Source organism: Pithys albifrons, chromosome 5 (genome assembly GCF_047495875.1).
Source record: "Pithys albifrons albifrons isolate INPA30051 chromosome 5, PitAlb_v1, whole genome shotgun sequence".
NCBI classification, from domain to species: Eukaryota; Metazoa; Chordata; class Aves; order Passeriformes; family Thamnophilidae; genus Pithys; species Pithys albifrons.
The window spans coordinates 66,284,567-66,301,496 of NC_092462.1; the positions used below are offsets into that span (position 1 = coordinate 66,284,567).

The window sequence follows — 16,930 nt, forward strand, 5'->3', positions numbered from 1 at the left end:
CCCCACGGGAATGTTGACTGATGTCAGGGGTGTGAGAGGTCAGGCAAGGACATCTCACTAAACTTGGACCTTTCCTTGCCACCCCTGCTCTGGATCTGTGCTTTTAATACAGTGCTAGTCACCATACAGCCAATGCTCAAATGATTTTACAATAGTTCCACCAAGTCAATGCAGTAATAGTGGACAAACAGCCTTCTTTGAAAGCAAAAAATTAAGTTTAATGGATTCAAAGTATCACTGTATCAACTGGAGATTTGTCATTTAGACCTCTGAGGGCAGAAAACAGACCACTCAATATATTTTTTAAAAATGTGTTATTGTTTGTATTGGTGTTGCTGTATAGTGCTACAAGCAGAATAGACTTTTAAAAGCTCTACATAAATTATCAAAAACATCAGTCTAACACCTTTCCCATCAAACAGCCACCTTCTTTACTGCAACAGACCAAGAGAAGATACAGAACACAAAACCAGATGATCAAAGTTATGTATTCACAGCGTGGATGGATATTCATTTCAAAGCGAAACTGACGTCACAGAACAGATACAGATGTTCAGAATGGCTTAAGCTTTGAGTGGAAACCTGTTCCTAATGAATCCTTTCCAAAGGAGAGTAAATAGTTCCTTCATGCTGATTTAGTGCTTGTCTTTCAGCAGCAGGTACAGTTAGTCTTGTTACACAGTCACATTAATTTTGGGGAGGTAAGCAAGCCAGACTCATACTGCAAATGGCCAGGACGGCAGAGCCAGACAAGGACAGTCTTCAACTTGTTTTGGAATCAAGATCCCGGAGGTGGATCCCAGTTTTTCAAGTGCTTAGTGCTTCAGAAAAACAAACTAAAGGCTTTGATCTTAGGATTCACAGTATTCATAGCTGAAAAACTATCCAAGTGCTTATATCTGTCTACTGGAAATTTGTGTGACCCTTGCATAGAACTGGGAGCACCACCAGCTGAAACAGAGCCTTATGCAGAGTTTTTCAGATGCCTTCCAGCAAAAAGTGTTATTTCATTTTTCTACCAGCTCTCAACCTGTAGAACAACCTACAGAGGGATTCAAAAATTTTATTGTAACTTTATACATAAGTCCAAGAAACAGAGGGTAAATGTTTTTATTAAACAGTTTACATAATTTATCTAGATTATCATTGTTATATATTTGTACTTACACGAATTCAGGTTTTGGTTATTTTTCCTTACAAAGTTCCTTTTAACTAGAGAGATCATTCACCTCTACTAAGAAACCTGTGAGGACACTGCCAGTACTATAAAACAAAACACATATCTGAGTATCTAGGCACCACTTTAAAATTCTGTATCTTAAAGCACAACTTTGCTTGAAACACTTAAGAGAGTTCATAAACATTCAGTTCCAGGGAAGAAATATATTTCACATCAAATGTAAAGGGTTGATATGGCTAAAAGAGTCTCTGTATTTAAAAAAAAAAAAAAGGAACTGGAATTTTCCATTCTTCTTTGTCCAGTTGTTGTTGTTGTTGTTGAATAATTTTCTGCCTTTTTTTCTAACATGCTGAGTCCATGACCTCTAAACACCTATATATTGTAATAATTTCTTTGATTGTTCCCATAACAATTCCATAGACCATGACAGCAGAGTGGGATTTATGGTAACACCAAATCCTCAAGGAAAATGTCAAGCTGGTCCCTCAGTCATCCAGTTGAAAAATCTGTTAAGAAAAACCTCCTTTCTGAATTGTCTAAACAGTTGAACAATTTGTTAGTACAAAATCTAAGACACCTTCAAAACACTGTCAAATTAAAGAAATGCTTAGGGATTTATCATCAAGGTGAAGTATTTCCATTGCTATCCTTGGGGCAAGGAGCAGGTCAGTCTGTAAAAGGTCGTGGCTGTATTGGCTTAAATCAGGTGCTCCAACTTCCAACATTTTTCAGTAAGAAACTTTGAGCTTTCAGGAGACGTTGCACTGGCCTTGCTGAAAAATTGCACACCATATTGAGCAGAGCTCTGAGGCACGTTCCTGATTTTACGTCAGTGGAACATAGAAATATGTTTATATAAAAATATGCTTCCATATTTGGTTGAAACAAAACCTAAACCCTCTGCTTTTTTTCTCCAGCACTGGTTTGTTTCTGTTAGCTGAGGAGCAGCTTTACCTATATTATTGTATGGGTGTCTCTTGACCTGAACTTCAAGAGGTCATTTCTGAGGTACAGGGAATTTCATTTTTGGTGCTCCTCCTGTTTATTTTATTATCTCATCTGAGAATACAAGTACAGTGTTGTTATGGGTTGGTTTGGGGGGTGACAACTCCACCAGAAATGGCAGAAACACATCTAATCACTTTTTATGTAATCCACCAAGCAGAGAGAGAGTTGTAGATTTTTGTGCACTGTCTCAACATGTTTGGGGTTTTTTATATTAAGACCAATAAAGACATTTATGCATGTTGTGCAATCCACAGCCCCAGAATTCTAGATTAAGGCTGGTGACATCAGATGGAGCAGGCCTACTTTTGGTGGTCTGGCTTGGAATTGCTATGAAATTACCATGACAGTTTTCATACCAGCTTATAATAAAATACTTATGCCACTTTAATGAAACCAAAAGACTCCTGAACCCTGCTCCAAATGTCATCATATTTAACTGTTCAACTAGTTTTTCGGGGGGCTATTTTCTCATTAATCCAGTTTACATAGTTTGTCACTCGTGTATATACTCCAGGTCTGTTGGCTCTGCCACAGCCATCTCCCCAGCTGATGATTCCATAGAGGTAAGAGATTTCATTTTCCTCACAGGCCAGAGGTCCACCAGAATCACCCTGTTTTAAAAATAAACAAAGATTATCTAATTTGATAGAAAGCAGTCAGAAAAAGATCAGTTTGGGAAAGTCCTAAATTGGGAATGTTTGCATGTGAGATTTAAACTTAAAAATAAAAAAAGGAAGCAGCATTTTTCTGAAGTTTTGTAATAGAAAGCTTGTTTAGTCATACTTTTAATATAATGGTGGAATTTTTTTAATTACACATTGAATAAAAGTATCATATATCAGATTTGGTTTGAAAATCAGAAATTCTTTTACATTTAGACAACTCATGAAAAGCGCAGTTGATTGAGGTTGCTTTCAATGGGAGTAAGCAAGTCTGTGAGGCTTGGCACTGTGTTGTAATATCAGCACTGCATGGATGGGCTACATGGAGAGTTTCTCTAGACACTTTATTGCAACTGCCAGAGATCATGAGAGTTTTCAAAGAAAGGTGTTCCATACAGACAGACTCTTCCATGTAACTGTAGGATGCTGTAATTTTATGTGGCATATGGGGGTTTGGCATCTGTTGAATTTGATGTTACTGAGCATTTATCTTGTCATTAAAACCATAAACGGAAAAGCAGCCCAAACCACACTACCGCAAGGATGAATTTGGAACACTTCTACTTGAGACCAAGGAGAAACACATTTTTTCCTATTTCAAAAAAAAATTCCTTGAGAGCAAAACACATAGAAAAATTATGTTGTCCTTATACTAGGAAATTTCTGAAATTTCTGTGATAAATGATGGTCATCAAATGAAGTCTTGCATCTGAGACCAGCTTAATTCTCAGAACCTTGTTTATTTTCCACAACTAATCCCATTGATTGCAATTTTGGTATCAGTGCACTTATAAAAAAAATGGTTTCCAAGAAAATCTTAAAAAAAACAATCTAGCAAAACACATTATCTGCTTGGCATTGCTTGGTCTTGAAATACTTTTATAGGTACCAGATCTTTTACAGGTTAATAACCTAAATGTACATTAAGAAAACCCAGAGATCAGCTACATCTGTTGTGACATTAAGAGGTCTACACTATTTCTCCTCAGATCACACTACAAGTCTAACAACAGGGGAAAAAATTAATTATTGATTCACTAATAATTATTTCATGTCATGAACACTGTTCTTCAGCAACATCTGACTTTGCTATTCTCTCCAGACCACTTGTCTTTGTGCAGCTCTTTTCTCCTTCCCTCTTTTTTCTTCTTTCACCCCTTCATTCCTGACCTCTGTTTTTCCAGGGCAGGGGGAGAGGATCAGCTGTTGTCCTGCCTCTTGTATTTGCACTTCCTGGGCAAGGCAAGGAACGCTGAGCAAGCAGGGCAGTTTTCAGCTCTCTGGCTATAGTATGAACTCTTGCAGCCAGTAACTACCATCGGTGCTCAGCTCTGGCCTGGAAATCCTGAACCCCTGCTGGCTGCTTCCATTTCACTCTTGGCACTTTTCCTTGGATATGTTTATGACACATATATGGGACTACAGGGCTTCCAGCACACCACATACATGATATTCTTTGCCTCACTTCATCTCACTGCCAACTATTAGCTATGTGCTGCCTTTTCACTAATTTATGTCAATAAAGCATAACCCTCCTCCTTCAAAATGAACTGAATATAAAATCCGAAGTTTTATGTAAGGAATAATATCTGATCCTTCATTTTAAAAAGTTTCATCTATTGCCAGAACAGTTCTAAATCCTTATTCAGAGCCAAGGGATGGCATAATTGAAAGTTTTAAGAGCATGCATCTATGAGAGCATGGATGCAAAGCAGTAAGAGGTTAAGGTCATTCAATGAAGGACTGAGATTACAAAACAGTTTCTAACTGACTGATATTCTACACATTCAATCACATCTACTGCAGAAACCTCAGCTCCTTCCCTCTGCACACCTCAAGACTGCTCCTCACCTCCTCCCCAGGTGTCCTTATTTCCCCTCAGGCAAGAAGCAGCAGCTCAGGGATGTGGCCCCACACAGGTTCCTGCCAGCTGTCCTTCCAGTGTATCCCTGCCAGCTGGCCAGGAATCCATTGCCACCACCTGCAGGCTCAGCCAGGAGCTAAGGCAACACATCCAGTGTCTTTTGTGAAGGTAGGAGAAATATAACACCCTGGAGCCTAGAATTTAATTGACGGGGAGCAGGTTAAAAAATGAAGGTGGAAGCAACTGCAGCCACATAAGGTTCTTTTCTTTAGGAACATTTCTTTTTGTGAAGAACATTGGAATATCAAAAGTAAGAATTGTAATACTGCAGCATTTCTGGCCATAATATGCATTTCTATCCCCTGCCTAGAGATGACTCACAGCATTACCTGGCAAGCATCAGATTTGCTGTCAAAGTAGCCAGCACAGAACATATTTTCAGTGAGTTCTCTTCCATAAATTTCAGGACTTCTGCACTTCTCCTCAGGAATAAGTGGAACCAGTGTTTCTTGCAGGACATCTGAATAACCAGATACATCTTTAAAAAATTCCCAGAGAGAAAAAGAAAGTAATTTTTTTAGATTTTCAATAACATGAAAACACAAGGCACAATACAACATACAAACACAGTTAACACCTCTCAGTAATATTCATGTTGTGGATATCTTTAGAAGATAATAATTTTTACAGTGATCTGATAACTTTCTGATCCTCCAGTTGGATTCTGTGACCCTTAAAATAACAGTATACCATGTCCAGACATTAATCCACTTTGGGTTCTCTCATTTCCTAGAGGCTCAGTCCCCTGCCACTCCTGTTCCCCTCTCTTTCCAGATGTGGTAGTAAATCATCCATTTATTGAATGATCCATTTCTTGTTTTTGCCTTCAGACTTCACATTTAGACCAGAACAACACTTGCTCATACTACATTTCTTACCAAAATGAGGCAGCCAGCTCTTCAGTCCTTCTCATCTATCTACATCTGTCTCTGCATTGAAGCAGCATGGTCGAGCCTCACAATGCTGAAACTCCTCACCTGAAATGATGGGATGGATTTTTCCACCTTTCTCAGGTTGGATGTAAGAACTTCTTAGCCCAAAGTCTATCTGGCCCTCTCCAGTAGATGTTTCCAAATTTTCTTGATTATGAAGTCAAAAATCCCCTCTATCACAGACTAGTAAATTGATTGTGTTTGGTTTGCAGTCTTTGATAGTTCTCTTGAGAGACCAGGGGCAGGATTCACTTTACTGAGGTGCCAGGTCATTGGTACCATTAACAAGCTACCTGCTCCCCTCCCAGTCCACAGAGATCTTAGCTCAAAGCTCATCTCATCCTAAAATCAGTGCAAACATTTGGTCAAGGAAACCACACTCCAAATTGAGAGGACTATAAAGGAAGTTCGGAATGACTATTTCAGATGCAAATTTTGTAAATGTCTAAAGGCAGGTTAAAAGAATCGCACCAGAAGTCCTTTGCAAAATATTTAATGACCTCTCAGTTGTTAAACATATACTTGAGCATTATGTTTTTATCATCTTTTTTTTTTTTCTAGAGATACCAGCTCTCATTTTACTCACTCTCATGCCTGTGTCCCCATCCAGATATCTGACATTTCCGATGGTCAGGGAAAACAGTGTTACTTTCTGGCAAGCAGATGGGCTGAACAAACTGGGACTTCACTGCACAACGTTGGCCATTCTTCTTCAGCTTAATCAAAGCTGCAGAACAGATAATACAGGAGGAAGAAAGTGACTGTTCCCTTTCTTTAATGGGATTGGCAGCAATGGGTCTCAGATACAAATTTAATTATCCCCTAAGCCTCTCTTAATTAAGATCTTTCAATCAAAGACAGACAGACTCATTTCAACAGCACCTGATTTCACAGCAAATTGAAGGCTGAAACATTCAGCTACTCCCCTTGTGGGAATATTTATTTTATGCTGTGCTCACTGAGCAGATTTTGCTTCACTGCCTTTGTAGAGAAGGAGGAAGATAGAAAATGCATATGTCTCCTCCCACCTTATAGTTAAATAACAGTGACATATACCCAACTTCCAGCTGAAATAAGTGGGATGTGCAAGTATGCACTGCTTCAAAAAGACTGGCCACTGGCCTAATTCCAATTCCATTAAAAAAATTAATTATGCCAAGAGCTGGTGTATTTCATGCTCTGTCATCACTTAGTTCAGTAAAATTCAAGATCTTGAAAATTAAGGGGAAAAACCCCAGGATATTTCAAATCCAATGTTCTGAACAACCTTTACTAACACCTCATGGGGCTGAAAACAGTGCCATTACGAAGCTGTGCAGCATCATGAGATTGATACTGAAAGATTTCAAAATGCTGTAGCAGACTCTTGTAGCAAATCTCTTTCATCTGGATGTAGAGCAGCAGAGGGAGCTTTGTACTTGGTGGAATAAGGGCAGCATGTCAGTTTGGCCTAATACTCAAAAGAGAACAGAGCTGAGGTAACGTGGACATGCCTACTAAACCTTCTCATTGCATTTTTTGGAAGCTCAAGGTTTCATGAGCACAGCTGTGCAGAAAGTAAGTGATCCCACTGGATAGTCTTATTTCTCTACAGATTACAATTTTTGGCCATGGTGGAAGATTATGGTGGCTGAGAAGGCAGCACAAATCTTGCTCCAACACTCAGCAGCTTGCTCTTCCTCGCCTTGCTCCTCTTCCCTACCAACTCTGACTGTTTCTGAACCCCCCAAACTTTCTAACAAACACTCATGTTGTAGTTTGTTTCCTTTAGAAAACTGTTCAGGAAACATCAGCAGGAAACATCTCTTCTGCTACATCAGTAGAAATCACTGACTGGACAGAATACACCCCTGCATCTTTCCCCAAGTTTCTGCCTGCTCGTTTGCTTCTTCCAACTGGCCTCATCTCAGGCACTCCCTGTTCAGCTCTCCCTAGGTTTGGACACTGCACACTGGTGAGGCATGACAAATTTCAGAGTAAATAAAAAGGCTGTGAGATCCCAAAATGTCATTGGTGGGATATTTCAGAGCAGAGTAATGCCTCAAATCTCCTGGTATACTGTGACAGAGCTCCCACCAACACAGAATTTGAATGCTTTTTGCTACAGAGTGGAAAATGTTCACCATCTGGGAGCAAAAAAGCCAGTACATGCCTGACCTAAAATATTCCCAGTGTCAGCCTATTAAAGTCTCATAGACAAAGTGCTCACACAGCTTGATAAACTGAGGTGATGTGCCAGCTTTCACAAGAGCAGATCAGAAAACAAGAAGTGAGTTGCTGTTCCATTGTCATTCTGACTAATATTATAAGGTCAATCAGAAGGGCATTTAACTTTTGACTGATAAGATAGCTAATTTTTAAACCCATCTCAGTGTAAAAAATGATTCTTAGTAACACAGATTTTCAGAGCAGATGGGGTTATTACATTCATCTAGTCAGATCCTTTATACAATACAGACAATAGAATTTTACCAAGTAATTCCTGCATCAAGCCCACAGTTTCTAGTTCAGTTGAAAAAATGCCTAATCTCACAAAGACTTGAAGTGATGATGAATCTGCCACACATCTAGGTAAATTGCTCCTAAGGTTAATTATCATAATTATTTAAAATTTGCAATTTATTTTTCATCTGAATTTGTCTAGCTTTCAGATGCTGTTATAACTCCAGTGGAACTAAGAACCTCTGGATTCAAAAGCCTCTCACAGTATCTATGATTTTTTTCTCTATGAAGGCATTTTTTATCACACCAACTAAATGGAAACTAAGTTGAGTAAATGGAAAATAAAACTGTAGGAACAAAAATACTCACCAATATCATGATCTGTAGGGTTGAAGACGGAATACTCAGGATGCAAGATGTATTTCTCTATTTCAAATGTCTGGGTTACATCCGTCGTTTTATTAAATATTTGCTGACCCAGAACTACTCTAATAGTGGATTTTAGTGGACTGTAATACAAAAGAGAGAAGAAGCAGTTCTGTGATTGGCAGTACAAATGCAGCCAATTTTCCAGTGGCTGTGTATCCTATGAATTGCTATAACCTCACACTCCCACCAAGTCCATTATTTACTCTCTTATAATGCCTTGACCTGTTTCCCAGGCTTCCTGCCTACTGAGGGCAAGGAAAAAGATAACTAATGTTACAGTGAGATCCAGACTTTGTGGGTCCTGATTAGTCTAATGAAAGGCTTCTGCTTCTTGACAGAAGGAAAAGGCAAGCACAGGCACTGCTGCCCTGTTGCTGTCTGGCTAACAAGCATCTTTGGGGGCTGTATGCACTTCTTGTTCTGGGAACTTAACTGAGTCAACCTCAACCAGACTTTGCCAGGGAGTACAAAAATTATGGAGAGAGAAACTAGGGATCAAAAGATGAGTCAGTGGTGGATATCTCATTTCTTTGGGAAATCAGTCCCCAGAAAAAAATTACAGGCATGGGACAAGATTTTAAAGGTGCTGGGACATCGACAGATCAGGAACATATAGACACCCTCCACCTGAAAGATATCATGACTTCTGCCCTGAGATTAGATGGATCTGTTAAATCTGTTGTCCAGAATCAAAAGTAACCTGGTGAAGGAAGGTCCCAACAGCACATGGATCTAATGGGAGACACCACAACCAGGGGAGAACACAGTATTTGCAATTCCCATCACCTTTTTCAACTATCCATTTTTCACTTTTAAGAAGACCACAGTCCTTTCATATCCAGTGTCCTAGGACAGAAAACTGTTAAGAACCAGTGCAGCAGTTGTGAAGTAAGGAAAATTTGGGAGTAATCAGGAAATTATCAATGTTTGGGGAAAGCAACACATTCTCTAGCTTTGAAAGCAATACAATTCACATTTCTCTCTTATTTTAAAACCAATTCAATCTGCATCTGCATAATTCTACAATGAATTTAGTTAGCAAGTGCCTTCACCATTGGAGCACTCTTATGTTTTGTTATCCAGTGTAGGCATAGAAAATATCTTTTGTCCCACATCACGCATGGATGCAGAGTGGTTACCACCATTGCAGTTTCCCTGCAGTCATGGACTTAGAGGAAAGAGATTCTGGCTGATTGCAATGCAGAGAGACAGCAAGGACCCTTCAACAGGAACTATGCTTAGGGTTAACAAATGAAAGGACAATGTTTATTTTGTATTGCTGGAATACAAGCAGACAATAAAATGTTCTTTGATCGATGATTTTCTCAGTGTTTTTGCAGTAGTAAACCAACCTCCTTGAAAATCAAATTTTGGACCTATAAAACAGAGTGGAAGTTCACATGGATTTAAGAAGCACTGAATGGTTCTACTATGATTTACAAATGGTTCATTCAGGAAAAGAAAGAAAACAGAAGGGTTTACAGAAAAGGGAAAAAATAATTGAGCTGCACAGGTATCTATTGTCTCCTAGTGAAAAACAGTTGGAATTGTGACTATCAGAGGTACTAAACAAACAGAAGAGAGCAAATCACAATGCAGTAGTTATAGAAAATCTCTATGTACCAAACCACCAGCTGGAAGTGGGTGGAAATGTCCTGAATAGCTGCCAAAGTTAGTAGCTATTTCACAACATTTGAAAAACAAATGCATTGTGGCTTAAGCTCCAAATGCTTCAGCACAGCATTCATAGTGGTATTATTAGCGCCACAAGCTATCAGTGTATGTATTCTGGCAGAAGGTTTTCTGTTTCTCTTGGCTTCTTTACTATACAAAGGAACAGTAGGTATGAAATTATGTAATATTTTTCCCTTCAATGTGATCAAAATTAAATCAGGGAAAGTGTTCAACATTTGTAAAAATTAAGTATTTAGAATAAAGTAAGAACATCCTATAGTCAATATTTTCTCCAGTGCCCATAGAAGAAAAAAAAAATTTCTCAAGAAGTTCAGCCTCAAAATTTAGTTCTTCCCTGTGCCTTTTTGTAAAGCTCAGCCCACTTTACTTGTGTCAACCAACAATAATTTATTGCCTCCAATAAATCATTGTTTGGTTGTCTCAGCGTTTTTAAACAAAACACAGCAGTGAGCATAGTCTCCTCTGTTATATCTCAAAACAGGCATAAATACTGAAAAAGGTAACTGAGAAGAAGCAAAATACTTCTACCCCCTGCAGATTCATCCACATGCAAGCTCTCATTCTGTGTCCTATTTCACTCTAACTTATTCCTTCGGTCAGGTCATTTAGCTCCTTTGAGACTCCTTAAGGAACAAGATAAGAACTTATGAGATTATAGAACCACAAACTATTTTTTAGCTCATGAACAGCACTCAAATTGCCAGAAATTCCTTTTGACACATTGGTCTTTTATGATCTTATCTTCCTTCTTACTCGTTTCAGTTTGGGTTTGTTGTGAGGACCTACTGTCCCATTAAGGGTTGAGTTTACCTGTTGGCAAAGCAGTGTGCTGCTGACACAACCCAGCAAGTCTGAATCAGGCTTCCACCACAGAAACTCTCTCCAATATATATAGCTGCTGTCCAGGGATGAGATCCAGGCAAAGATGAGGATCCTCCAACAATCCTAGGTCTCACAAAACTTCTTTTTTTATGTCTTCTCCCACATGGTCTTCTGGCAACTGCATAAGTATGTACCTTGTCTGGAACTGGTGGCCTCCTTTCCCTTCTTGCTGAGATAAAAAGGGATATGGCATCAGACTATGAATCCTTGTGGGTTTTGAGGACTGTAACTTTTATAGGAGTTTTAAAAAGAAAAATTCATTAAATCATGGAATCACAAAATGGTTTGAGATTATCTCATTCCAACCTCCTGCCATGGGCAGGGACACCTTCCACCGGACCACATTGCTCAGAGCCCCATCCAACCTGGCCCTGAACAGTTCCAGGGATGGGGCAGCCACAGTTTCCTAGGCGACCTGTGCCTGTGTCTCACAAAGCTCCCAGTAAAGAGTTTCTTCCTACTATCTAGTTTAAATCTCTTCTCCGTCAGTTTAAAGCCATTATCCCTTGTCCTGTCACTGCTCCTTGTCAAAAGTCTCTCTCCACCTCTCTTGCAGATGCCTTTATCTACTGAAGGACTGTAACATCTTTCTCAAGCCTTCTCTTCTCCAGGTTGAATATTATCCTTAAACATTAACATACAACTGAGTTTTATTCAGTTCCTTGGGAGACTTGTAAGATAGAAAGCAATGCCTATTCTCAACACTGACTACACGTGTACTAGTACAATTTAAATGCACCTATGAACCCTCCCAGACACTGTTTCATTAGCCAGTACAAATACAACCTTCCCATTATGCATGACACATCACATCTTCATTTTCGGATTCTGGACTGACCTTTGACATTGAGATAGCAAGGACAAGGCATTTGTGTTAATATCACCTATTAAACAGTTTAGAACCATAAAAGATTAAAAAAAGGAACACATTATAAACTGACTTTTCAAATTATAACTGTGTTCTAAAGGGTGGCTTCAACATTATTAAAAGGTAAATATTATTTGAAGGGAAGGGCAGAATCTTTAGTTATTGGAAATAAATACTATGTCTTATACATCTTCAGGATGGAGACCTCTCATTGCTCACAGCAGCCCATTGCTTTCTCTGGGCCTGTAATTCCCAGAGTGATGACAATTTGTACCAAAGCATCAATCATTTCTGACACCTTGCATGTTCTAGCAGAAAAATCGGGGATATTGGCATGACTGTGACTGAAAATAGTAGTATGACACCACTGCTATTTCAGGACAAGAATCACAGATTGTATCACAACTCAAAAAAATGCAAAAGAAGCTTGTTGTCATTTGATTTACTGCAAACAGTAAAATATTAACCACTCATGGGAACAGTGGAACATTCAAAATTACACAGTGAAAGCTTGTTGCAGTATCAACAAATCTTCATTCATTCATAACATGGATTTTAAGAAAGCCTTTACATACCACAAGTTGGAATGTCACAATACTCCCAAGACAAACTGTTGTCCTTCATGACGTAACACCACGGTTTCTCATCATCATCTGGATTTCTAATCAATTCAGGGGCAGAGAGAATTACAAGCATTAACCACAGTGTTGTTGCAAGCTTCCCAGAGGTTTTCTGATTTTCTCTCTTGCCCCATGAAGAAGGCTGTCAGAACTCTCAGGTTTTGAGCTACCTGACAAAGTGCTGAAGCACTTGCTAACCCCTTCAAGGATGAGCAGCCTTTCAGTAGAATTCTTCATCATAGAATTCATCACCAAGCCTAAGGTACTCTAGGACCTGAAATACAGATACATGACTAAACTTCTGTAAAACTTGCCTGCAAGTATTTGGATGCATGAGCACGTTCACAGCATTCAACTACTACCCACAATGAAGTGCTTTAGCAGATACGAGCTCAGCTATTTTCAGAACTAAATCCCATAGGAGAGATTCCTTTTTGAGGTTTATTTTTATGTGAGGAAATTCCAACACAGGTGGATTCACAGAAAATCCGTAACAAGAACAGCTAGCAAAAACAAATTTGCAAAACTCGGGTTCGCATTCCTTGGAGAGTCTGAGGAAGTTAAAGACCACCTCAAGAAAACATTGTATTCCTTTAAAAAGTGGGGGGGAAAGAGTAATGGAAATGATTTAGCCCTTTGTTACCTTGCTGTTAAACAGGTTTTTGCTTGACTCCCTTAAGGTTTCTCTGTGATAAAGCCTAATTGTCTCTATCAATGCCTTATAAGTTACCAGAAATTTGTCCAGTTTACTCCTCCAAGAATATAGGGAGACTTTGAAAACCAAGGAAGATCTTTATTAAAGCAAGACAAATCAACAAAGTAATTCAGGGTTCCAGATAAACAGCAATTCTAATTTCACTTGGATTTATCACAAGCCCTGTCTGTTATTGTATGTTTCTTCAATAATTTTCTTTTTCTATCTGACTGCTCTTCAGAAAAAGATTAGAGCAGTTTCAAATTCTCAGAACTGAAGAAGCAACACAGGTTGAGTCATCTTCTGCCAACAATGTTTCTAAATTAGACTATTTGAAGAAGATATCTGCAGGATTATATAGTGCAGCAGAGATATCCCCAGAAATTGTAGCAAGCTGACACAAAAGTGAAAAGCTTTTTTTTCTCAGCTCTACAGAACATGAACACATCAGCTCCTACACCATTTTGTTCTTTGAATTTCAAATCTGAAAATTAATATTGGGCATAAATGATGCAAATCAAAGGGCTCAAGTTTTATCAAAGCATAAGATATGTGCCAGAGAAAAATTCCACACTCTCCTGGGACACCATAAATCAAATACTGAAGTGCTGGCATGAGGACCAAGTCCTGGAAAGCCAGTTGGGAGGTTTTAAAGGAGGGGGTAGGAATTGTGTATTGTTACTTTGTGTTAGATAGAGAGGAGCTACTTTCAGCATGCATGCATGTTTTTTATCATCAAACAAATTAGGAAATGCAGTACATTCTGATTTTCCTGAAACACTGGTCTAACTTCTGCCAGGATAAAAAAAACCTTTGGACATCAACCAGTAATTAAAAGAGAATCATCCAAAGTTTGCTGGGTTTAACATTCGCTCATCTCCAGGGTGAGAGATGTTCTCTCTAAATAGAATCATTTCCTTTATTTGTGGATATCCATTGATCTCATGCAGATCTCAGAATAGGGGGAACAGAAGGTGACTGAGGAGAAGGGAGAAACATATATAGTACAAGCTATTTTTAGGATAGCTCAACAGAAAACTTCAGCAGAAATGTAGTTTATCACTATGTGGTTCGATCAAAATTGAAACACTGTGAAATCTTATTTGGCAATAGTTGTTTTGTAAGAAATCCAAGAAATAAATTTGACATCCCATTTTAATATTACATAAATATAGTGCTTTGATTTTTTCATTTTCAAATAACTTCTTTCTTTTGAAAATATTTTACTTTATGATACGTCTTTCATGAGCAAATAATTAGAAATTAAATTTAACCATTTAAATTTACCTACTGCATTGCTTTCTGCTTTTGAACAGCCATTAATGAACAATTTCAAAAGTTTCATCCTGTGGTCTCATTTGAGGAAAAAAAAAAAACACTGCCTAAGGGAAAAAAGGACCTGGTATTTCTGGCATTATTTTGTGTCTATGCTTGACTTGGCAGACTCAGCTACTGACTTAGCCTATTACCAGGTCTTGTTTTCTGAACAACCCCTCTTGTCAGGCTGTTAAATTCAATCTGGCTTTTCTGAGACAGGCAGAACACCTGCTCTGAGATTCCTGGCCCTTCTTGCCTCAATACATCCAACTCTTGCTGCCCAAATACAGAGCAAACAAGAACTTTGCTCACCTGCAGTAGGGGAACGGCCCCAAGCCAAGCTGCACTGCTTTCCCAATGCTGTCCACATGAAGCTCTTGGTAAAGCAGATCTGAATCCCAAGGCAAGCAGCTGTGTCCAGAAATGGTTGTCTTGGCCATACCTCTGTACTCTGTGCCATTGCCAACGTAGCACCGATGGCTCGGGACTGGCAGAGAAAAGAGACTTGTCAGGAACCAATGCCCACTGCATGTCAAATACTTACCTTATAGCTGAGCTCCCAAAGGAGAGCCAGTGGGCCCAGGTCTGTAAAGTGCCTTTCACCTTGCAAAGAAAGTGAATGCAGCAAATGTTTTTTTTTTTTAATAAAGAAAAAGGAACCCAAGCAGTTAAATCTTCTGTTTAAGATTAGTAGTAAGTGAATCTCATTTTACACGTGCACAAATAACTACTCAAGAGGCAGAACGGCAGAAAATTAGACCTAAAATTTGTACTGTGTATGGAAGATTTCAGTCAGCAATCTGTAGCAAAGTCAGCAATATGGCTGGGATTCCTCTGGTCTAATTTTAGGCCCAACTGAGCTCATCACTGGAGACTGCCTTTTTAGTCAATTAAGAGAAACAGGAATTGGTAGGGCCAAACAGATCCAGCCTGTCTGAGGTGACTTTTTTAAGATGTAGTGGATGCCATGTACACCTGCCAACATTGACTGTGTCTCCAATGATAGTAAAGGATGCTTAAGGCAACCAGCTCAAATAGGGTATGTGCTGAAAAGTGCTGAAAACAATCCTGCCTTGTCAGCAAGTGCTTAAAACGTCTGATTTTTGAAAATACTTATTATGGGCTCATATGTACCTATATATAGACTTTACCCATGTACATTACATATATGTAGTTATATATTGCAAATACATCTATTTTGCAAAAATTTAACAAATAGATTGACTTTTCTTATTCAAAACTCATTTCTTTGTCATATGGGTTATTTCTTCAGATAGGTCTGACAACATATATATTCTATGGTCTGTATACTCAGCTGCCAAGATCTATCAACAGCACATACCAGCATTATGGCTGAAAAACATATGGGGATGCATTTGTGTACAAGTAGCTCTACTGAGCAGAAAGCCTACACCTCAAAACACAGCTTAGAGTACCCCAAAGGAAACACAAAACCATCTAATGCACAAAGAGGATTAGTTGTGAACGAGCCTCAGAGGGTTTCTTAGCCCAGCCATGTCAATGTGACTTACCATTGACATCTGCAAGACTGGTGGAATCTTCTTCTAAACTTATAAACATACTTTAAGATGTAACATCATGATATTGCCTGGCTGTTGAAAAACACACCGCAAGGATGATCCATCACACCACACAGTGCAGACAGCTATTGCCAAAGATCTATTTAGTCTGACAGAATAATGTGACACATGAACCAGGGCCCACAAACAGCACTGAAACAGTGAATCACAGCACTGAGCTACTGATCTCAATGTAGTGACAGACCTCAAAACCACAAGCAAGCATATGGCATAAATTTGGGAGCTGGAGGTCAAAAAAGTTTGGTGCAAGAACTTCAGTGTGAGTTAGCATACAAACACTTAGCAAAATTCACTTTCTAGCTTGGCCTGGCAGACACTTCTCAGTTGATGAGTCCATAGTTTGTCCCACCTTCACACTGAATCAAATTCTCTTTATTTCAGTTCTTATGAATATATCATTAAATCAAACTTATATTTTAACAACCATAATCTAGGAGCTCACAGAAAATAATTTGTATGTCATGTGTACTGCTAGCAACAGTAACCATGTCTTGGCAATCCTGCCATTTATTTTCTGGGCAAGTTGCAAGTTACACTCCTTTGTTTCCCTGAAACAGTGTCATTTCGCTGTATTCTAAATTCTTTCATTTGCCTGGGCAAGTGCCAGATGCTGTTTTCATTTGTGCTGTATTATTACATTCGGAATCAATTTAGAGTTGACTATATTTATGAGAAT

The 16,930-nt window shown here is 38.8% G+C and overlaps 1 protein-coding gene across 1 annotated transcript in view; it reads right to left on the reverse strand.

Annotated features, from left to right (window-relative positions):
- Positions 1 to 1,085: 1,085 nt before the first annotated feature.
- The window catches only part of HGFAC (HGF activator), a 43,202-nt gene continuing 27,357 nt past the window's right edge, over positions 1,086 to 16,930 (reverse strand). Inside the window, exons 8-14 of the mRNA XM_071556886.1 lie at positions 14,966 to 15,140; positions 12,598 to 12,683; positions 11,083 to 11,323; positions 8,518 to 8,657; positions 6,293 to 6,433; positions 5,104 to 5,252; positions 1,086 to 2,799 (exon numbers count right to left, since the gene is read on the reverse strand). Of these exons, the coding sequence (XP_071412987.1) occupies positions 2,629 to 2,799; positions 5,104 to 5,252; positions 6,293 to 6,433; positions 8,518 to 8,657; positions 11,083 to 11,323; positions 12,598 to 12,683; positions 14,966 to 15,140 (1,103 nt within the window). The 3' untranslated portion in view covers positions 1,086 to 2,628. The remainder of the gene's footprint in view (positions 2,800 to 5,103; positions 5,253 to 6,292; positions 6,434 to 8,517; positions 8,658 to 11,082; positions 11,324 to 12,597; positions 12,684 to 14,965; positions 15,141 to 16,930) is intronic.